At 38.2% G+C, this 23,837-nt stretch overlaps 1 protein-coding gene across 1 annotated transcript in view; it reads left to right on the top strand.

Annotated features, from left to right (window-relative positions):
• Positions 1 to 22,709, top strand: part of LOC124776022 — a 290,423-nt gene extending 267,714 nt beyond the window's left edge. Inside the window, exons 24-28 of the mRNA XM_047250863.1 lie at positions 6,734 to 6,965; positions 12,373 to 12,484; positions 12,558 to 12,745; positions 22,001 to 22,084; positions 22,330 to 22,709. Of these exons, the coding sequence (XP_047106819.1) occupies positions 6,734 to 6,965; positions 12,373 to 12,484; positions 12,558 to 12,745; positions 22,001 to 22,084; positions 22,330 to 22,356 (643 nt within the window). The 3' untranslated portion in view covers positions 22,357 to 22,709. The remainder of the gene's footprint in view (positions 1 to 6,733; positions 6,966 to 12,372; positions 12,485 to 12,557; positions 12,746 to 22,000; positions 22,085 to 22,329) is intronic.
• The last annotated feature ends 1,128 nt before the right edge of the window (positions 22,710 to 23,837 follow it).

A 23,837-nucleotide genomic window follows, 5' to 3' on the forward strand; every position in this document is an offset into this window, starting at 1 on the left:
TACCTACTCCGAATTTTTCTTTTGTTTCCTTCACTGCTTGCTCAATATACAGATTGAATAACATCGGGGAGAGGCTACAACCCTGTCTCACTCCCTTCCCAACCGCTGCTTCCCTTTCATGCCTCTCGATTCTTATAACTGCCGTCTGGTTTCTGTACAAATTGTAAATAGCCTCTCGCTCCCTGTATTTTACCCCTGCCCCCTTTAGAATTTGAAAGAGAGTATTCCAGTCAACATTGTCAAAAGCTTTCTCTAAGTCTACAAATGCTAGAAATGTAGGTTTGCCTTTCCTTAACCTATTTTCTAAGATAAGTCGTAGGGTCAGTATTGCCTCACGTGTTCCCATATTTTTGCAGAATCCAAACTGATCTTCGCCGAGGTCGGCTTCTACCAGTTTTTCCATTCGCCCGTAAATAATTCGCGTTAGTATTTTGCAGCTGTGACTTATTAAACTGATAGTTCGATAATTTTTCACATCTATCAACACCTGCTTTCTTTGGGATTGGAATTATTATAAATTTTGTATATGTTGGTAAATCACCTAAACTCATACGATCGGATACAGACAGTGTTTTTTCCAACTAGGGTGCAGGGGAACAGTAGCACAGCCATAGACGATATTTTTATTCATTCTTCATTACTAGATGGGCATTCTGATAGTAAAAGCATGAATGGCCTTTCAGACCATGGTGCACAAATGTTAACACTAAAAGGCTTGTGTACTCAAACAAGTGTCACGTGTAATTACAAACTATGTAGGGCAGTAAATCCAAAAGCAATAGAGAGTTTTTTAAACCTTGTCAAGGAATAAGAGTGGCAGTTTGTTTATAGTGCCAATAGTATAGATGATAAATATAATGCTTTCCTTGACACATTTCTTACGCTTTTTGGGAGTTGCTTTTCATTAGAATGTTCTAAATGGGGTACTAGCTGTAATAGGCAGCTTGGGTGGCTGACTAGTGGGATAAGGATCTCGTGTAGAACAAAGTGGGAATTTATAAAAGTGTTAGAAGTAGTCACAATCAATCTGCAGTAGCCCATTACAAACAGTATTGTAAGATGCTTAAAATGTTATTAGGAAGGTAATGAGCATATGGTATGCAAATAGAATAGCTAAATCACAGGATAAAATTAAAACCATATGGTCAGTTGTGAAGAAAGTGTTTGGTCAGCAGCTCGAGGTCGACATTATAAAGTCAGTTCGCAATAAAATTATTTATGTTACTGATAAATCAGATATATGTACAGTATTTAACAATCATTTTCTGAGCATTGCTGGTGAATTAAATAAGAATTTAGTTCCTACAGGGAATCATATAACTTTCTTGGCAAATGCCTTTCCGAGATTGATTTCTGAAATACTCCCCTGTGATACAGACAAGAGGGAGATTGAGTCAATAATTAAATCACTGAAGACTAAGGACTCTCATCGTTATGATGGAGTGTCTAGCAGAATATTGAAGTACTGTGCTGCACATGATAGCCCTGTATTTAGCCATATTTGTAATTTTTCCTTTAGGAATGTTTAGTTTCCTGAGTGATTAAAGTACACAGTAATGAAACCATTTTATAAAAAGGGAGAAAGGGATAATGTAGATAATTTTAGACCTATTTCTATGCCATCAGTGTCTGCAAAAGTTATTGAAAAGGCTGTGTATGTAAGGATAATTGATCATTTTGTATCAGATAATTTGCTATCAAATGTACAGTTCGGCTTTAGAAGTCACTTAACAACTGAAAATGCTACATTCGCTTTTCTCTGTGAGGTACTGGATGGGTTAAACAAAAGGTTTCAAAGGCTAGACGTATTTTTTGATTTAACTAAGGTGTTTGTGTTGATCAAAAAATATTTCTCCAGAAGTTGGACCATTACAGAATATCGGAAGTAACTCACAATTAGTTCACCTCTTACTTTCACAACAGACAGCAAAATGTCATTATTAACAATGTTGAGAACAGCTGTGATGTGGAGTCTGAGTGGGGTACGGTCAAGTGTGGGGTGCCCCAGGGATCAGTTTTGGGGCCACTCCTGTTCTTTATTTATATAAGTGATATGCTCTCTATTAAGACTCAGTTTTTACAGTTTCTAACACACAATTCAACAAAACTTGACCTTTTTTTTCACAGAATGAGCATATGATTAGTGAAACTGAATAATTCAAATTTCTAGGTGTTCAGATACATAGTAAACTGTCGTGTAAGTCCACGTTCAAAATTTTGTTGAAAGACTTAATGCTGCCAATTTTACTATTCAAACAGTATCTGAAGGGAGTGATAGTTAGACACGAAAACTAGTCTACTTTGCTTATTTTTGTTTGCTTATGTTGTATGGTATTATATTTTCGGGTAACTCTTCCCATTCTAAAAGGATATTTTTGGCTCAGAAACGTGCAGTTCGGGCAATAGGTGGTGTAAGTTCACAAACCTCTCTTTGACACCTGTTCACAAGTCTGGATATTTTGACATTGGTCTCTCTCTCTCTCTCTCTCTCTCTCTCTCTCTATATATATATATATATATATATATATATATATATATATATATATATATATATATATATATATATCAATATAATGGAAGGAAACATTCCACGTGGGAAAAATTATATATAAATACAAAGATGAGGTGACTTACCGAACAAAAACGCTGGCAGGTCGATAGACACACAAACAAACACAAACATACACACAAAATTCAAGCTTTCGCAACAAATTGTTGCCTCATCAGGAAAGAGGGAAGGAGAGGGGAAGACGAAAGGAAGTGGGTTTTAAAGGAGAGGGTAAGGAGTCATTCCAATCCCGGGAGCGGAAAGACTTACCTTAGGGGGAAAAAAGGACAGGTATACACTCGCACACACGCACATATCCATCCACACATACAGACACAAGCAGACATATTTAAAGACCATATATATATATATATATATATATATATATATAAACAAAGATGAGGTGACTTACCGAACAAAAGCGCTGGCAGGTCGATAGACACACAAACAAACACAAACATACACACAAAATTCAAGCTTTCGCAACAAACTGTTGCCTCATCAGGAAAGAGGGAAGGAGAGGGGAAGACGAAAGGAAGTGGGTTTTAAGGGAGAGGGTAAGGAGTCATTCCAATCCCGGGAGCGGAAAGACTTACCTTAGGGGGAAAAAAGGACAGGTATACACTCGCACACACGCACATATCCATCCATATGTGCGTGTGTGCGAGTGTATACCTGTCCTTTTTTCCCCCTAAGGTAAGTCTTTAGGCTCCCGGGATTGGAATGACTCCTTACCCTCTCCCTTAAAACCCACTTCCTTTCGTCTTCCCCTCTCCTTCCCTCTTTCCTGATGAGGCAACAGTTTGTTGCGAAAGCTTGAATTTTGTGTGTATGTTTGTGTTTGTTTGTGTGTCTATCGACCTGCCAGCACTTTTGTTCGGTAAGTCACCTCATCTTTGTTTTTATATATAATTTTTCCCACGTGGAATGTTTCCTTCCATTATATATATATATATATATATACACACACACAAAGATGATGTGACTTACCATACGAAAGCGCTGGCAGGTCGATAGAAACACATACATACACACAAAATTCAAGCTTTCGCAACAAACTGTTGCCTCATCAGGAAAGAGGGAAGGAGAGGGAAAGACGAAAAGATGTGGGTTGTAAGGGAGAGGGTAAGGAGTCATTCCAATCCCGGGAGCGGAAAGACTTACCTTAGGGGGAAAAAAGGACGGGTATACACTCTCCGCGCGCGCACACACACACACACACACACACACACACACACACACACACACACACACATATCATATCCATCCCTCTCCTCCCTCTTTCCTGATGAGGCAACAGTTTGTTGCGATAGCTTGAATTTTGTGTGTATGTTTGTGTTTGTTTGTGTGTCTGTCGACCTGCCAGCACTTTCATTTGGTAAGTCACACTATCTTTGTTTTTAGATATATTTTTCCTACGTGGAATGTTTCCCTCTATTATAACTATATATATATATATATATATATATATATATATATATATATAGACACACACACACACACACACACACACACACACACACACACACACACACACACACACACACCCCTTACTGTCATTTCTTGTTAACAATATTAGCTTATTCCCAAGAATTAGCAGCTTTCACTCATTTAATACCCAGCAGAAATCCAATCTGTATTTGGATCAGACTTCCTTAACTCTTGTGCAGGAAGGTGTGCAGTATACTGCTGCATCCATTTTCAATAAGCTACCACTCAAATTAAAAAATCTTGGCAGTAATCCATGCACTTTCAAATCAAAACTGAAGAATTTCCTCGTGGGTCACTCCTTCTATCCTGTCAAGGAGTTCCTTGAACAAGTTAAGCTGATTCTTATATTGTTGATTGCGTTTACTTAAACTTATGGATTGCCTTTTTTCGGCTTCATAAAGATTTTATTTTTATCTGTTATTACTTTTACAGTGTAATTTCGTGTACTGACACATTCCATGACTTTGGAGATTTGCTCCTCAGTTTGGTCCTACAGAACTTGACGTGTAAAAAAAAATCAAAAATAAATAAGTAAATAAAAAATAAAAAAGTTATCTACAAAACTACCGGCCAATATCCTTGGCATCAATTCATTGTAGAATCAAAGAACACATTCTGAGCTCAAACATAATGAGGTACCATGAATAAAATGACCTTGTCATTGCCAACCATTGTGAATTCCTAAAATATCAATCATGTGAAACCAACTCGCACTTTCCTCACATGACATACTAAAAGCTTTGGATCAAGGCAGTCAGATAGCTGCAGTAAGCATTTCATTCAGTACCACAACTACATTTATTGTCAAAAGTAAGATCATATTGGGTATCAAGTGAAATTTGTGACTGGATTGAGGTCGTTTTGGTAGGGAGGACCCAGTATGTTATCTTGGTTGGAGAGTCATCAGATGCAGAAATAACTTAAAGTGTACCCTAGTTAAGTGTGTTGGGACCTTGCTGTTCACACTGTATCCTAAATGACCTTGTAGGCAATATTAAGACTTTTTGCAGATGATGCAGTTGTCTATAATGAAGTACTATCTGGAAGAAGCTGCATAAATATTCAGTCAGATCTTGATTAGTATTCTATGATTATAATATCAATGAGTCGCTGTTGGAATTGCCAGCTCATACAAATATGTGAGTGTTAACACTTTGTAGGGGTATGAAATGGAATGATCACATAGGCTCAGTCATGGGTAAAGCATGTGGTAGACATTGGTTTATTAGCCGAATACTGGGGACATGCAATCAGTGTACAAATGAGATTGCTTCCAAATCACTCGTGCAACTGGTTCTAGAATATTGATCAAGTGTGCAGGACCTGTACCAAATAGGACTAACAGGTGGTACTGAACATATACAGAGAAGGGCAGCACGAATGGTCACAGGTTTGTTTGATCCATGGGAGAGTGTCACAGATATACTGAAGAGACTGAACTGGAAAACTCTTGAAGATACATGTAAACTATCCCAAGAAAAATTGGTTAACCATTTCACAGGCCATGGGGGATATACTTCCCACAAAATGTATTTCCTTACAGTGTTTAAGGGAAGATGTGTTACCACTTCTGTGTACTCCTGGCATCTAGTGGCTGTCAGCTGCACCAGCTTAGTTTCTGTTTGTTGGGAAATACATCCTTCAGAACTGTGGAAAGTATATATCCCACCAAACAATGGTGTTTTAATGGTTATTGGGAAGTACGGTTACCACCAAAGTAGTTTCTGGGAAGAGCTTGAGAAGTATACATACCGCAAAATTAATCTGTCTATTGTGGTCCTTGGGAAGCATACTTACAACCAGCTTGGGATGTCCCAAAACTTTTGGGAATACGTCTTACCATCTCTGTCTGTGATGTCATCTTGTGGTAGTACACTGCACCAGGTGTATGAAAGCTGTTACAACAATCAGTTTTTATTTGTCATGGGATTAGCTGTTCTCAGAACACATTGTTTCGCTTCTACAATATATATTATTGTGAACTGTATCAGCTCATGCCTTTATTGTGTGATAGTCTGGGATTGTTTTCACATTGTGGTAAGTAAATTTCAATAACAGTAACAAATATTTTTTAAAGAAAGTAGAAGAAAACATAAAATAAAAACAGAAAACACTTTTTGTGATAGGGAAATGGGAAATCGATGTACCACCATAGTTTTAATATCTCTGTGGTGTCCTGATGATATACGAACCACCATTGCTTCGGTCCTAAATTGATCACAATTCTAATAGGATAGCAGAAAAACAACCTTCACTGAGTTGCTGCAAAACCTGTGCCTACGAAAGGGTTAACCAAGTTCCAAGAATTGGCCTTAAATGATCACTCTTAGGAATATACGACAATCCATATGTATTGCTCACATAGGGATCGTGAGTATAAGATTAGAATAATTACTGCACGCACAGAGGCATTCGAGCAGTCCTTCTTTCCATGCTCCATATGTGAACAGGAAGAAACGCCAATAACCGGTACAGTGGGACATATCCTCTGCCATGCACCTCACAGCAGTTTCTAGAGTAGATGTAGATGTGGGTATCATACTGGAGTACATCATTTAATATGTACAGACGTCAAGATTATTCCAAGTACCTCTTTTTTTTATTTTTTTATTTTTTTTTTTTAATTGTAATAAATATTGCCATGTCTCTCTCACACACTTAACCCATTTAGTGAGAATTTTTGTTTTATGACAGGTCATTGACAAAGAATCTGACGTATGTGAGTAAATTAGAAGTACTTGGAATGAGGTATTCTCTGTACAGCTTCGAGACATGCAACAAGATTGATCTTGTAAGCCGTGTCTGGAGAATGTGTTCTGAAAAATCACTAGGCCTCACTCTGGTTGCTGATCTCTGCCTTGAATATGGCATATTTGAACTCAAATGGTGGGATCCTCTTCTGAAATCAATGGTAAAATTTCACATGGTAAGTAATTTATTGTACTCTATATTTTATTACCAGCATTTCCTGCCTTCCCTTTGTTTCTGAAGTGAGTGTAATTGTTAAGTAGCTTGAACCATTTAATCCATTTAGATAGTTGCATTCAAATTGCCAAAAAGGTCCTTCCCTTGCACATTGTGATGTGACAAAAGACTGAACATAGTGCCCTTGAAATAACTGTATTTAACTATTGTTCACATTTCAACACACACACACACACACACACACACACACACACACACACACACACACACACACACACACACACTAACAAAAATATTATTTGAAAACATGAAAACTTAGCAGTGGTATGGATATTAGTCTAAAGACAAAGGAGGCTAAAATGGAATAAAACAAAGGAGGATAATGACTAGTGCAAGTTCAGACCCGATGAATGATGAGAACCAAGAACATAACATTGAACAGGTTTTCAGCTGTTGATTTTTGAGAGACTGATGCTATAAGATAAAATGACAGAGTGAAGCAGGCACTCAGGTATATTGGAACAATGATGATTTGAAGCTCTGTTACAAGAAAACTTAAATGCTAACAGAAAGGTGGCTGAACTATTCAGATTAGAGTAATATTCTGTAACAAAAGTTACACTAATTTTCTGCTGTTGAGACGAGTCATTAATACGTAAGCTGGTTATGATTTCACAGATAACATGCTTCTGCATGAGACGTCCACAATCATTGTGCAAAGGGATTAATTGCATGTGCTTTTGCAAACTTCAAGCTTTTCACAGTGTATGTGTTTTATAAATCCAGTAATGCCACCTGGTAAATTTGTCAAAAACCTTACCTGAAACCTAATCTGCTGGCTCTCAACAATATAAAACTGCAGTTGGGCAAGCCTATGGAGGTGTGGACCACATTAAGAGCCTGTACAGCAAGGTATACTTAACATAGTTGACACTAGCACTGCTCCCTACCACAGATAACAACTGCTGAGGTTTATCGATAGGATAAGTGGAGGAGTGTGCTTACTTCATCCCTGTGACGTTCAAGGGAAAGACCAGGGTCCCACACAGCCTACAAACAAAAGGTTCTATCTACCTTCATAAGTCCATATGCCAGTTTAATGTCAATACATTCCCTTATATCACTGTCGTAGATAGAATGGATGCCAAAGTCTTTACTGTGATGGCCAGTATCAAGGCAGTGCTCTACACTTGCTGATTTGCTGAGCTGTTGTATGTATATGTAATGCTTAAGTTCTTGACCCCCATTATGCAAGTATGAAATGTGTGGAATTTACAACAAAAAATCTACACCTCCTACGACATAAGTCAGATGACATTGTACCCTCACAGCAGGTACTGGTGTTAGTTTTCAACTCTGTTATACCATGTCCTTTTTAAATTATCGTGATTCAAAAGTTTAATTATGAATATAATGGCATTTGTTGAGAGGCCAGAAAAACCTGTGGTTCCTGAAGAGGGGCAGCAGCCTTTTCAGTAATTACAGGGGCAACAGTCGGGATGATTAACTAATCTGGCCTTGTAACACTAACCAAAACGGCCTTTCTGTGCTGGTACTGCGAATAGCTGAAAGCAAGGGGAAACTGCAGCCGTAATTTTTCCCGAGGGCATGCAGCTTTAAATGATGATGGCGTCCTCTTGAGTAAAATATTCTGGAGGTAAAATAGTCCCCCATTCGGATCTCCAGGCGGGGACTACTCAAGAGAACATCGTTATCAAGAGAAAGAAAACTGGCGTTCTACGGATCGGAGTGTGGAATGTCAGATCCCTTAATCGGGCAGGTAGGTTAGAAAATTTAAAAAGGGAAATGGATAGGTTAAAGTTAGGTATGGTGGGAATTAGTGAACTTCAGTGGCAGGGAGAACAAGACTTCTGGTCAGGTGAATACAGGGTTATAAATACAAAATCAAATAGGGGTAATGCAGGAGTAGGTTTAATAATGAATAAAAAAAATAGGAGTGTGGGTAAGCTACTACAAACAGCATAGCGAACACATTATTGTGGCCAAGATAGACACGAAGCCCATGCCTGCTACAGTAGTACAAGTTTATATGCCAACTAGCTCTGCAGATGATGAAGAAATTGATGAAATGTGTGATGAGATAAAAGAAATTATTCAGGTAGTGAAGGGAGACGAAAATTTAATAGTCATGGGTGACTGGAATTAGAGAGTAGGAAAAGGGAGAGAAGGAAACATAGTAGGTGAATATGGATTGGGGGTAAGAAATGAAAGAGGAAGCCGTCTGGTAGAATTTTGCACAGAGCATAATTTAATCATAGCTAACACCTGGTTCAAGAATCATGAAAGAAGGTTGTATACATGGAAGAATCCTGGAGATACTAGAAGATATCAGATACAGTATATAATGGTAAGACAGAAATTTAGGAACCAGGTTTTAAATTGTAAGGCATTTCCAGGGGCAGATGTGGACTCTGACCACAATCTATTGGTTATGAACTGTAGATTAAAACTGAAGAAACTGCAAAAAAGTGGGAATTTAAGAAGATTGGACCTGGATAAACTGACTAAACCAGAGGTTGTACAGAGTTTCAGGGAGAGCATAAGGGAACAATTGACAGGAATGGGGGAAAGAAATACAGTAGAAGAAGAATGGGTAGCTTTGAGAGATGATGTAGTGAAGGCAGCAGAGGATCAAGTACGTAAAAAGACGAGGGCTAGTAGAAATCCTTGGGTAACAGAAGAAATATTGAATTTAATTGATGAAAGGAGAAAATATAAAAACACAGTAAATGAAGCAGGCAAAAAGGAATACAAACGTCTCAAAAATGAGATCGCATGGAAGTGCAAAATGGCTAAGCAGGGATGGCTAGAGGACAATGGAAAGGATCGAGAGGCTTATCTCACTAGGGTTAAGATAGATATAGCCTACAGGAAAATTAAAGAGACCTTTGGAGAAAAGAGAGCCACTTGTAAGAATATCAAGAGCTCAGATGGAAACCCAGTTCTAAGGAAAGAAGGGAAATTAGAAAGGTGGAAGGAGTATATAGAGGGTCTATACAAGGGCGATGTACTTGAGGACAATATTATGGAAATGGAAGAGGATGTAGATGAAGATGAAATGGGAGATACGATACTGCGTGAAGAGTTTGACAGAGCACTGAAAGACCTGAGTCGAAACAAGGCTCCGCGATGTAAGGTAACAGGGGATAATATGGAACTCTTTCAAGTAATTTAAAATTTAAAGCACGGCAGCAGAGATAATATGCTGGGCAAAAATAGACCGGAAAATATTTGTTTGTGTTTTGATGGACGTTGTAGTTCCGTTGGATAGTGTTTTGGTTTTCTTTCAATTGCAACGAATTATATAAGTGTGGTGATAATTTGTAAAATTATATAATGTATTTAGATTTAAGTATTTAAATATTATAAAATACTGTAAACGAATTGTGGCCATGTTTAGCAATTATTTTGACTACTGTGGTGTCATGTGGCCCGACTCAAGACTGTGGATGTGAGCGGGAAAATCGAGGTCTTTGGTCGTTGGCCGTTGTGGTGGCGGGTTGGGAGCGGCAAAGTGCCGCGAGTGCAAGCATGGACGCCAGGGTATGCGAAGGAACAAAGTGAAAGTGTGTGGGTGTGAGACAAACAGTGTACGAATTGCACCGATTATTATCTGTGAACTTAAAAATGCATGGCCACAACGTTAAAGTGTTTCTTTTGAATAAATAAGTTTCAATCTGAACGTATATAGTTAAATTCACTGCTCTTCAATAGCCAGCCAATATCAGACTCAATAATAGGGGCGCAAATGCAACCGTTTACTACCAACCCCCTTTACAGATGAGCCACGTGAAAAATAGGTAGTAAACGAGCCCGAGTTCAGTTGCAGCGAGTAGACAACATTCCATTGGAACTACTGACGGCCTTGGGAGAGCCAGTCATGACAAAACTCTACCATCTGGTGAGCAAGATGTATGAGACAGGTGAAATACCCTCAGACTTCAAGAAGAATATAATTATTCCAATCCCAAAGAAAGCAGGTGTTGACAGATGTGAAAATTACCGAACTATCAGTTTAATAAGTCACAGCTGCAAAATACTAACATGAATTCTTTACAGACGAATGGAAAAACCGGTAGAAGCCGACCTCGGGGAAGATCAATTTGGATTCCGTAGAAATATTGGAACACGTGAGGCAGTACTTACCTTACGACTTATCTTAGAAGAAAGATTAAGAAAAGGCAAACCTACGTTTCTAGCATTTGTAGACTGAGAGAAAGCTTTTGACAATGTTGACAGGAATACTCTTTCAAATTCTAAAGGGGGCAGGGGTAAAATACAGGGAGCAAAAGGCTATTTACAATTTGTCCAGAAACCAGATGGCAGATATAAGAGTTGAGGGACATGAAAGGGAAGCAGTGGTTGGCAAGGGAGTGAGACAGGGTTGTAGCCTCTCCCTGATGTTATTCAATCTGTATATTGAGCAAGCAGTAAAGGAAACAAAAGAAAAATTTGGAGTATGAATTAAAATCCATGGAGAAGAAATAAAAACTTCGAGGTTCGCCGATGACATTGTAATTCTGTCAGAGACAGCAAAGGACTTGGAAGAGCAGTTGAACAGAATGGACAGGGTCTTGAAAGGAGGATAATGGAATGTAGTCGAATTAAGTCGGGTGATGCTGAGAGAATTAGATTAGGAAATGAGACACTTAAAGTAGTAAAGGAGTTTTGCCATTTGGGGAGCAAAATAACTGATGATGGTCGAAGTAGAGAGGATATAAAATGTAGACTGGCAATGGCAAGGAAAGCGTTTCTGAAGAAAAGAAATTTGTTAACATTGAGTATAGATTTAAGTGTCAGGAAGTCGTTTCTGAAAATATTTGTATGGAGTGTAGCCATGTATGGAAGTGAAACATGGACGGTAAATAGTTTAGACAAGAAGAGAATAGAAGCTTTCGAAATGTGGTGCTACAGAAGAATGCTGAAGATTAGATGGGTAGATCACATAACTAATGAGGTGGTATTGAATAGAATTGGGGAGAAGAGGAGCTTGTGGCACAACTTGACAAGAAGGGACTGGTTGGTAGGACATGTTCTGAGGCACCAAGGGATCACAAATTTACCATTGGAGGGTAAAAATCGTAGAGGGAGACCAAGAGATAAATACACTAAGCAGATTCAGAAGGATGTAGGTTGCAGTAAGTACTGGGAGATCAAGAAGCTTGCACAGGATAGATTAGCATGGAGAGCTGCATCAGGACTGAAGACCACAACAACAACAATAATAACAACGGTAACAGGGATATCCCACTTCTGTTATATCCAACCACAACACAGAATGTTCGTGATGTAGTACCTTTCCCTAGTGAAAATACTGCATTTCAAATTCTTTTGACCAGAAGGAAATAGAGTAATTTAAATTTATTTACATGCTGTATGCATTACAGATGCTAGAACTTGAAGAATATCTGCCACAACTTACAGAACACAGTCACATCATGGGCTGCTCTGGGCTAATACAAGCATGGAATTACATCATAATTCAACCTTTCATGAAAGGTAGGTGGAGTACATACCCAGCCCACATTTCAAAAGCAGAACATGTATGATATAAATCTCTTTTACTTTTCAGCTGAGTTTCCATTAACAAATGAACAGAAGTTGTCTTGCTTTGAGAGCCTTGTGAAGTTGCAGACTTGTCCTGTCATTAACTACATGAAATTTGAAGAAATATTTGACCACTGTCTACGCACAAAAATCCTGCATATGGCAGCAGCAATTCTGCCATTGCTGAGAAGTGACCAACATCGTTATGTACAGGTAATCTTGAAAGTGCAATATGAAGCTCTTTTATTTTTGTTAGTGTCCAATATATTTATTGCAAGACAAAATGATTAATGATTAACAAATGGATCTTGTGGACTGTTGTCTACAACTCAAATCACACTACCACATAACCACATATTTCCGAGAAAGCTTGGAGAAGGTGGCACTTAAATTTCTGCTCATCTCATAGTATCATAGTATAACTTACTGGCTACAGAATGCGATTTCCGATAGTAGATGTGGCTGATAGGGACGAGAATCTGTATGATATTGTTCTGAGGGCCCTACCCAAAAACTGCCTTGAGCAATTCATTCATTCATTTCTATGTCCAGTCAGCATTTCCAGAAGGTAGCAACTCTGATGGCCATGTTGTTTCCCTCAATCGGGTACTGTGTTGTGCAAGGCTGTTAAAGTTGAGGACAAATTAGCAGGTGGTCCAGGTCTTGTGTTGTTCCGCACTTGCAGGATGTATCTCCATCACCTGGAAGAATGCCCCATTTTTGCATGTTGGTCTTGCAAAGAGGAACACCCACCATAAGACGAATGAGCAATCTCCAAATAGGGTAGGGCAAATCATTTCCTGGAGCTAGCTCTTCCATTACAGGGATATCAGGTGGTAGCTTGCTCTTCCACCTGGTGATGTGGTCAGACGCTGGTGTTCCCTCTAGTGGTTGAGTCCTGGCGATGAAGCTCTTTCTCGACTTCAGTCAACGGACTACAGACTGATGATCATGCAGTGAATGTCGGGAATCATAAGTTTTCTTAGCCCTCTCTACATCAGCAGCAGCAGACCTTCTAGTAGTGGGTGGAGCTATTCCAACAATCGTGTAGATTTTATTGACTGGAGTTGGCTTCAAACATCGTGACAAGATACGGATGGTCTCATTGATTGCAATATCAACCTGTTTGGTGTGTGTGGATGCACTCCACCCAGGTGAAGCATACTTTGCAGTGGACGCACACAAAGCAGGAGCCGAAATTCTGAGGACGGAAGGACTTGCTCCCCAGGCAGTGGATGTGAGGTTCCTCAAGAACACTGATGTTATTCTATGAACTAACTTTCAGCCTGGTTTATGCTTTGAACAATGAGAGAACTGATTCATTAGGGTGATTTCTTTGGTCTTGCAGTTACAAACAGGACAAGGCATTTTTCAATTCAATTAACGCAGAGAGGGGAATCGGTGGTCATAAGGCCATTATAGCATCACTGACTAAGGGATATTTTTTTCTTAGTAAGTGCGAAAGAAACAAAATTCAGATTACCAGAGCAGTCAGCATGAAACATGCATCTCTGATGATGAAAATGTTACATATAAATGGGCAAAGTACAGGAATGTTGTGCAAGAAGCCCTAAGACAGATATGTGCTGAGCCAAGTTCTGAGGGATGGGATAGATGTGCGGAGGGTTGATAGCTGAGTTATAAAGCTTTTACCGAGGAAGAGTCTATTGTGCTTCCTCGTTTGTCATTACATGGACCTAAAGTTACAGATGTCAGTATAAGTGACCAAAGGGTAAGAAATTAACCGATATATCTCAACAGATGAAACACAAATGGATCTGATGGAGAACCTATACAGTTCTATATAGAGTATGTGAAAGAACTTACTCCTAATATATTGAAAAATCCGCCTCAGTTGCGAAATATTTCCTGATCTTTATCCAGGTTTTGGGTAGATTAATATAGCCTTCTTCAGAAGCAAAAAATTACTATAACATGCCAGAGTAAGGCACAGTCAACATTAAAAATTAAAACCTATAGTTCCGTGGTACCATGTCGAATTATAACTGCTTAACTGTAGTCCAGCCTCGGCATCACTTCACCACGCGGTCGGTTGGCAGCAGCAACTACGTTGGCACTGATCGTTGCATGCGGAATTGCACTGAGCACATAGCAGCTTGTGCGCATGCACATACGGAGAGTCAATGCTGTATATCATTGGCTGTCTGTATATCAAGTGTTAGGAGCTGAAAGCTATAATTGTAAGCAAACTAAGCATTATGTAGATGAAGTCCCTAAGTGTATTAACCATACGCAAATTATATTAAATGGTAGGAAATTTACTTGGTTGGGTATATAAGGTTTAAGGATAACCTTTATGACTTTAAGCACATATGGTCATCATGTAAAGTATCCCCACCAAACGTGACTAGTAGTGGGCACCTTACTTGTCTCACTTATTTAAAACCTTATCATTATCTGTGATGTAATTAGGGTGTAACTGGGTGTACAATGCCCGTCGTCACACTTAACTGCTATTGATCGACATGGGTCGAGCATATTAATTAAAGTGTGGTGGAGGGTACATCATCTCCGTCATCACGCTTATGTGCTATTGACCGACATAGGTCAAGTGTACCAACATATAATCTGGAATGTACCTTTGACGAGAATAATCTTCCACAGGTAACTTTGTAAATCACGTGATGTGCGTGTAACATTATCGTTACCATTGAAAGAACCGTACGATTAGTAGACGAAAGGACGTGCCTGTCCAATAGGAACCGAAAACATTTGATCGCAAGGTCATAGGTCAACCGATTCCTCCACAGGAAAACACGTCTGATATATTCTATACGACACTGGTGACTGCATGTGCGCCACATGACAGGCCTATCCCTGTGCCAACTTATAACTAAATCTGAGGGGGGGTGCGATGGGGAGGTTCCCTTGTCAGTATTAGTTGGAGGATTCGGTGCATGGGCCATTTGGACAAGGTGCTCGGCGAAAGTCGAACCCCGTGTGCAGCCACTACTTCTTGTTGGAATATGTTCTTTATATCTTGCTGACAATGCTCTCCCTGTTTGGCCGATGTAAAAGCTAGGGCACTCGCGCATGTGACTTTATAAACCCCGGAGAGAGACAGTTCGTCCTTAGCTATTTTTAAAGAGTGGATTAAATTTTTCTTAAGGCTGTTATTGGTAGCATATGTTGCCTTATAATCATGGTTCTTTAGAATTTGCCATATTCTGTATGAAGCTTTACCTATAAAAGGAATGGAGATTAGGTTTGCATGGTTATCATTTGATGTGGTACCTAATGTAGATGAAATCGTGCTTCTCTTTTTATTTACTCTCTTGTTATAGAGTTACCTAACAATTTCTAGTTTATACCCATTATTTTCAGCAATCACTTAGAGGTTAATAATTCGTTCTCCAATGCCTTAGTAGAAAGGGGAATAGCGAGTACTCTATGTAAACTGGAATGAAAGAAGACCATTTTATGAAATTGTGGGTGTACTGAGTCAGCTGGTATGATATTGCCAGAGAAGGTACATTTTCTAAAGACTCTGAACGTTTGTCTACTATAGTGAGATTGAGGTCTAGATAATTCAGCGTTCTATTGGCAGCTTCCATTTTGAGAGTGAAATTTATCTTATCGTGGAGTTCATTGAATGCTGAAAAAATCTGGCCTTTCTACTAAGGCATTGGAGAACGAATTATTAACAGTCGAAATGATTGCCTGAAATAATGGGTATAAACTAGAAATTGTAAGATAACTCTATAACAAGAGAGTAAATAAAACCGAAGCATGACTTCATCTACATTAGGTACCACATCAGATGATAACCATGCGAACCTAATCTCCATTCCTTTTATAGATAAAGCTTCATACAGAATATGGCAAATTCTAAAGAACCGTGATTATAAGGCAACATATGCTACCAATAACAGCCTTAAGAAAAATTTAATCCACTCTTTAAAAATAGCTAAGGACAAACTATCTCTCTCCGGGGTTTATAAAGTCACATGCGGTGAGTGCCCTAGCTTTTACATCGGTCAAACAGGGAGAGCATTGTCAGCAAGATACAAAGAACATATTCCAACAAGAAGTAGTGACTGCACACGGGGTTCGACTTTCGCCGAGCACCTTGTGCAAATGGCCCATGCACCCAATCCTCCAACTAATACTGAGCTGTTGCACTGTGAGGTAAAAGGAGCAAGGCTAGATATTCTAGAGGAGATGCAAATTTTTAAACACTTGCTATCCAATAAAGAAATAAAAAAACTTTTTCGAAGGTTTCCAATCTTTGTTACGTTTGGTTTAATTTATCCCTATTACATCGACCACCATATTTCTCTTGGTCGCCGTATACCACGTTCAGACATCAATCCTCACGCTTCCCTTTAAATTTAAGTTTGGCCCACTACTCTTTCACAAGAGTTTGGACGCCATTATAGTTGAATTTAACAATTATGCAGCACAGTAAAGTAAAACTTAGTTGCTTTAAATATTTCCCCTTTCAATGGTAACGATAATGTTACACACACATCACGTGACTTACAATGTTACCTGTGGAAGGTTATTCCCGTCAAAGATGCATTCTAGATTATATGTTAGTACACTTGACCTATATCGGTCAATAGCACATAAGCGTTATGATGGAGATGTTGTACCTTCCGCCACACTTTAATTAATATGCTTGATCTATGTTGGTCAATAGTAGTTCAGTGTGATGATGGGCACTGTACGCCCAGTTACACCCTAATTAAATCACAGATAATGAAAAGGTTTTAAACAAGTGAGACAAGTAAGGTGCCCACTATTAGTCACGTTTGGTGGGGATACTTTACACGATGACCATAAGTGATTAAAGTCATAAAGGTTATCCTGAAACCTTATATAACCAACCAAGTAAATTTCCTACCATTTAATATAATTTGTGTATAGTTAATACACTTAGGGACTTCATCTACATAATGCTTAGTTTGCTTACAATTATGGTTTTCAGCTCCCAACACGTGCTATACAGACAGCCAATGATATACAGCGTTGACTCTCCGTATGCGCACGTGCACAAGTTGCTATGTGCTCAGTGCAATTCCGCATGCAATGATCAGTGCCAACATAGATGCCACTGCCAACTGACCGCGTGGTGAAGTGATGCCGGGACTGGACTGCAGTTAAGTAATTTTAAGTCGACATGGTACCATGGTACAATAGGTTATTTTTAATGTTGACTGTGCCTTACCCTGGCATTTTATGCTTCTGAAGAAAGCTAGATTAATCTAGCCAAAACCTGGGTAAAGACCAGGAAATTTTTGCAACTGAGACGGATTTTTCAATATATTAGTCTATCACAGTTTCTGACGGGGCTGCAGTATGCTAAAAATTCTGAACTTATTCCTCTTCGACTTGTTGTTTGAGCAACTAAACATTCAAGTATAGGAAAAACATACAGGTCATTCCATTTTTCAAGATAAGTTGTTGAACAGATGCATACTACGACCTATATGGATACAAATAGCTACTCTGAAGGAATCAACACATTTTCCACAAACAGTAATTATGTGCAACCCAGCTGGCTCTGTTGATGAGACCCAGTAGGCAATAGATACTAGAATCGTGTGGTAGAAATTTCAGGATCCATTCAGTATACTTACACACTGTCACTTAATGAAGAAAATACAAGCTTATGGAATATGAGGCCAACTTTGTGACTGTCTTGAAGAGTAGAAAATCATAGCAAAATTTAGGAAGACCAGCAGAGGATAGACGTTTGATGCAGGGATAGGCAGCTGACCTTCAGCATAAACTAATGTAACACATTGTGTATAAATAATCTGAGAGGCTTAATTGTATGGTTACCTGATTTCCAAACAATCACTGAGAGCTGTGGCTCCCATTAAAAATTTGATAGTAAGCATTTGGAGTTACTCAAATTTGAATGATCACATAAAAATAAGTGAAGGAAAAGTGGATGTCAGAGATTTATTGGAAGAATCCTCAGGAAGTATAGTCTAAACATTAAGAATGTAGCTCACAAATTCGTCGTTAGACTGTTACTTGAATATGGTTCTTCATTCTTGAATCCTGACCAGGTTGAACTGATTGAGAAGATGGAAAGAAGAAAATGCATTTAGTAAGATCAAAAGCATCACAAAGATTGTAATCCAACTCCAGTTAGCAGGTGTTACAAGAGAGGCGTTATGTGGCACCATGTCGTTTACTGTTAAAATTGGGTGTATGTTCCTAGAAGAGTTGACCAATACATTTCTTCCATATCTAGTGGAAAAAATCATGAAGGTAAAACTTGATGTATTGGAGCTCACATAGAGACTTATGAACATTCTTTTTCTTGTACGTCATTCGTGACTGAAACAGGAAAGGGGAGAAGACAAAGTGGCACCCAAAGTACCCTCTACCATTCACCATAAGTCAGTTTGAGTAGTAGAGATATAGAGGTGAATATAATCCCTGTAGCTGCTAAATAAAGATCAAACCAGATAAAATACTATTTATTTTACACAGAATAAAGAAAAGTCGTTATTTATTAATACAGTGGTGTAAGAGTCTTATTTTATTTTATTTTTTCCCCATTACATTCAGCTATGGAATTTCTAAGAGCTGTATCATGTCATTTCATTTTTGTAGGAGTCGCAAAAATTTAACATTCATGACATGTTGCCAGTTACTGCATAGTGCAATATATGATCATCAATTTATGCGTCTGGATGTAGAGTATTTGTGTCCTTATACTTGTTATTATTGTTGTTATAAATATAATGTCAGAACTAAATCTATAATACAGAACAACTTGTATATTTTATGGAGTTTACTTGTAGGAGAAATGTGTGTACGAGGCACTTCCATAAAGTATGTTTCCCTGGGATTGTGAGCATAAACATAGCCCAATTTAATTCCAAATCTATTGAAATGTTTACAAGATTCCGGAACAGAGGTCACTGGAAGTGAGGTCTGGGCTGTAGCATGGATTATCAAACATCTTCCATCAGAATGCTTGCAGGAGCTGTAGTGTCTGAGCCATGTGTGGCTGAGCATTATCATGCAGCAAGATGACTCCAGTGCTAAGGATCCTGTACCACTTGTTCTGAGAGGCCCATTGCAGTTTTTGCATTGTTCTGCAATATGCTTAGCATTCACCATCACACTCCTGGCCAGGAATTTGATAAGGAGAGGACGCACTGCCCACCAGCCACATTGTACGTTTGTGTGTGTGTGTGTGTGTGTGTGTGTGTGTGTCTAGAACCACCAGAAACATGAAATAATGTCTACAAAAACAATCACGCCAACCTAACTACCCCTCACTTTAGAATGACTGTTGATAAATTGTTTCAAAACAGTGTGTAATACAGGCAATTGATTGAAGAATGCATCACTATCCCTCCTCCATCCATCCATCCACCCGCAGATTAAGAATTCTCTTTACTTTTGGATCTTCTCTCATATGGTGCTCTGTTTAGTGTTCCCTAATCAGATACTAGAAGTGAGTTCAGGTGAGTGTAGGCTATGGCCTCCCAGCCCATGATACCACTTGTTTGCCCTGTATGTTTGCTTGATAAAATTTCATAGTTGACCCTCTTGCACTCTGTGACCATCAGTGACCTTAAGAGAGAATCTGCTTTAATTACTGAATAAACTTTGTGCCATTAAACACGAGCATAATCAGTGGTCCACGGACAATTGATGTCTGTGGACTGAGGATTATGCTCAATGCAGCTGGCCTCTAACATCCATTTTGTTGTAAAATTTTTCATAAGGAGCACTGAAATTCAGTCAGCTGCATGAACTGTGTATGCAGCCAGCATATCTGCTATGTTCATGAACCCAGTACGATTCTCAATATAATAGACCATTCCAGAATGAGATTTTCACTCTGCAGCGGAGTGTGCGCTGATATGAAACTTCCTGGCAGATTAAAACTGTGTGCCCGACCGAGATTCGAACTTGGGACCTTTGCCTTTCGCGGGCAAGTGCTCTACCATCTAAGCTACCGAAGCACGACTCACAGCCGGCCCTCACAGCTTTACTTCTACAAGAGCACTTGCCCGTGAAAGGCAAAGGTCCTGAGTTCGAGTCTTGGTCGGGCACACAGTTTTAATCTGCCAGGAAGTTTCATAATAGACCATTATTTCAAAAAGCATAGCCTAATGTTTATAGGCTTAGCATTTTCATGTTCAGCGTGCAGTCTGGCTTCAGTGCCTGGAGACAGTAGCTGTGTGTGTAAAAGTTGTTGTTCTTGTGTGAATGTGTGTTGTGTTCTACTTCCAAGGAGGGACCTAATCCAGAAGCTTAATATTTCTAGTATTCTTTTCATTGCACCTGTTTGCGACACAGCGCCTGCTCTACATGAAGAGTAGCAGCCTATTCTTCCCGTGTTATTGTTATTCCATGTTGGACTTTCCATTATTTGATTATGACGTACTTTTTATGATAATTACACAAATGGTTCATAATATTTTTTTAAATACAAAACCTTTTCTTTAATTAGCAGTCTGTATTTGCTTACAAATAATTCAATTTTTTTATTTATTCCACATGCCTTGATTTTCATTTGTGGTCGAAGTGACAGAAATGGTTAATGAATGTTCCTGAATTTTGTGGTTTTCAGAATACGGCCGGATTGTTTCACAAGTGCAGCTCATTTAACATGTTGCAACTGTACATGAAAATTTACTTTAGACAAGCTTGTTAGCTGTAGAAACTAATTTAGGAACTTGTACATTACTAAGGTTTCTGTAAACACAAACATAAAATTATCACTAGTTTCGCTTCAGGAAATCTGAAACAGCTATCGACCAAATATTTGCTTTAGGTACCATACTGCATAGCTCTGTTAAAAGTTGTATACTTTCCTTATGAACCACTTCATCATGGAAAGGGGTAACAGTGCGTTTTAGCATTTTTCTTATGCACATTGCTTTGTCAGAAGTCAAATTTGGATAAAGAATATGAATAATTTCAGGCCCATCTAGGGATAAAAGTCTGGTGTTTTAATACTGTTGCAACACTTAAGTGAAACATATTAGTCACCTATATCAAAGGAAATTTCACACAAGAAAATTAATAAATTATCACACACACACACACACACACACACACACACACACACACACAGGTAAAAGTGACACCATCGTAGCTTTCCGAAATATTATTTCCTTCGTTGGGGAGGAGAGTGAGTTAGGTAGGAAAAATTAAAAAGAAAAAGCAGATTGCATAGACTATGGGTGGGTGGATTCATGTCATCTTAGGGTCTGAATGACCTTTCCTAGTTTTTCAACCTTCCAAACCTATCCTGTTTTCCCTACGGAAGGAACTAATAGTTTTGAGAGTGGATAGTGTCATTACTTTCACGATTATTAGTGTGTATCGGCAATACTAAACATTTCTCTTCCTGAGAGTAGGTATTTGTCAGAGAAGTTCCGTCTCGTACTGTACATATTAGTTGCCATATTGTGTCTATAAATGTATATTTTCAATGTATTCCCACGTTACTCATGTTTTCAGAAAATAATGGCAAATTCTGATGCATCAACTCTGAAAGAGAACTTATGTCAGTTGCAAAACCAAGGGATTTTAACTGCTCACCAGGTATGTTATTAAATTATATTAAAAAAAAAAAACTAGGTGCCAAAATCATTACCTTTCCTGTTAAAATTGCAGCACAATTTGTTGAATTTTGTGTAATATTTACATGATAATGTTTTCAATGATTTCGTTGCAATTCATTACCACAAGTGATATGTATTGCCATACGCAAAACTAGAATGATATGAATTTATCTTGTTCTTGTGCTTGTAATATTAATTCTGATGTTATATCTTGATTTGTTTCAGGCTATCCAGATTTTAGGAATTCAGTAATGTTATACACATTTACAGTAGTACAATATTTTATCAATGATTCCCTCGCAGTTCATTACCACATGCAGTATATAATGTCGTGTGTAAAACTTGACAAGTATATATTTCTTTTCTTAATTGTATGAAAAAAAAAGAAAAACTGGGATTTTGAAAGTGACACAGCGTCGAAAGAGAGAATTATCAGAGCTAATAAGATCTCTTTCACTATTTTTGTACTCGTAAATTAATTGCATCATGAACTGTGTCATGAGGGCATTATCATTGTGCAATTTTATGTAGTTATAGCACCATGCCACTAGTTTGTGTATATACAGAACTAAGCATACAATAATAAACATGTGACTTTTACAGTATAACCTATTTGAAGTACGGAAAATAGAGAAATTAAGTTAAAGCTTAATTCAGTCTTTTGGATTGTCTTTCAATATTTATGTAACATTGTGTTTAAAGACATTAGTGTTTACTGTCTGTATAACAAAGTTTGGAAGGTGGTTGTACAGGCACACCAATGTGTAAGTTAAATTTATCTCAACAACTTGCCCGTTGTTATACTGATCTCAGTTTCCAGTGGATCATTCTTTTATATTCTTTACCAGCCATCACCCCCAGCTGGCTCGCATATCAGTGTTTGCATTATGATCAGTGATGGTAAGTAAGCTAGTAATTTATAAGTGTCAATGTGTATAGTGGTGTAAAGACGTATGTAAAAAAATTATGCAGTGCTGATATGTAGGTACATAATTAATTTTGTTATGTTGAATCGGAAAGCGTGCATTATATTCTTGATTATTCCATAATTAATAGAACACAAATATCATCTCACCAAAAGCCCCTCCATGTTCCACATGTAAAGGTACAGATGTATCTCTCTTTGTTGTGCAGTGTTTAAATGACGCTGTCGTCATGAGTCTTCAAGCACCTCAGAAGCTGTAAGAGATGCGTGATGCTCAACGGCTAAAATGCGATGGGGTTGTGGCTGATATTAGTAATGAAGTATGGATTAAACACATAGAAGGTTGTGAAGCAGTATATTTATCATGTTGAATCATATTACATAGAATATATGAAACAATGAATGCATTTTCAGGAATGGGAGAAAGTTCAAAAATCAAAGAATAAATAGTTTTTTCAAAGAGTAATTATTGTTCCATATTTCACAGCCTTTTCTTCAAACAAATGAACAAATAAATTGTACTACACACTTTCTAAAGTGGCCAGTGTTCTTCTTCAGCATTCAGTCTATGTCCATATTACATTTAATCAAAATTGGTTCAACTGTTTGGTCGTGAAAGAGTAACAGACAGAGTTACTTCCACATTTATAATATTAGTATGGATTTTTTAAACTGACATATATTCCCTAGTCTATAATGATTTATTGTATATACACAGTGTTAAAATGCTGAGCACTTTGAATTTTGAAACTCGATCAGCTTCTCACGTTGGTCATCATACTGCCGATTTCTGGGTGGTTTGCATTTT

This window comes from Schistocerca piceifrons, chromosome 2 (genome assembly GCF_021461385.2).
Source record: "Schistocerca piceifrons isolate TAMUIC-IGC-003096 chromosome 2, iqSchPice1.1, whole genome shotgun sequence".
Lineage (NCBI taxonomy): Eukaryota > Metazoa > Arthropoda > Insecta > Orthoptera > Acrididae > Schistocerca > Schistocerca piceifrons.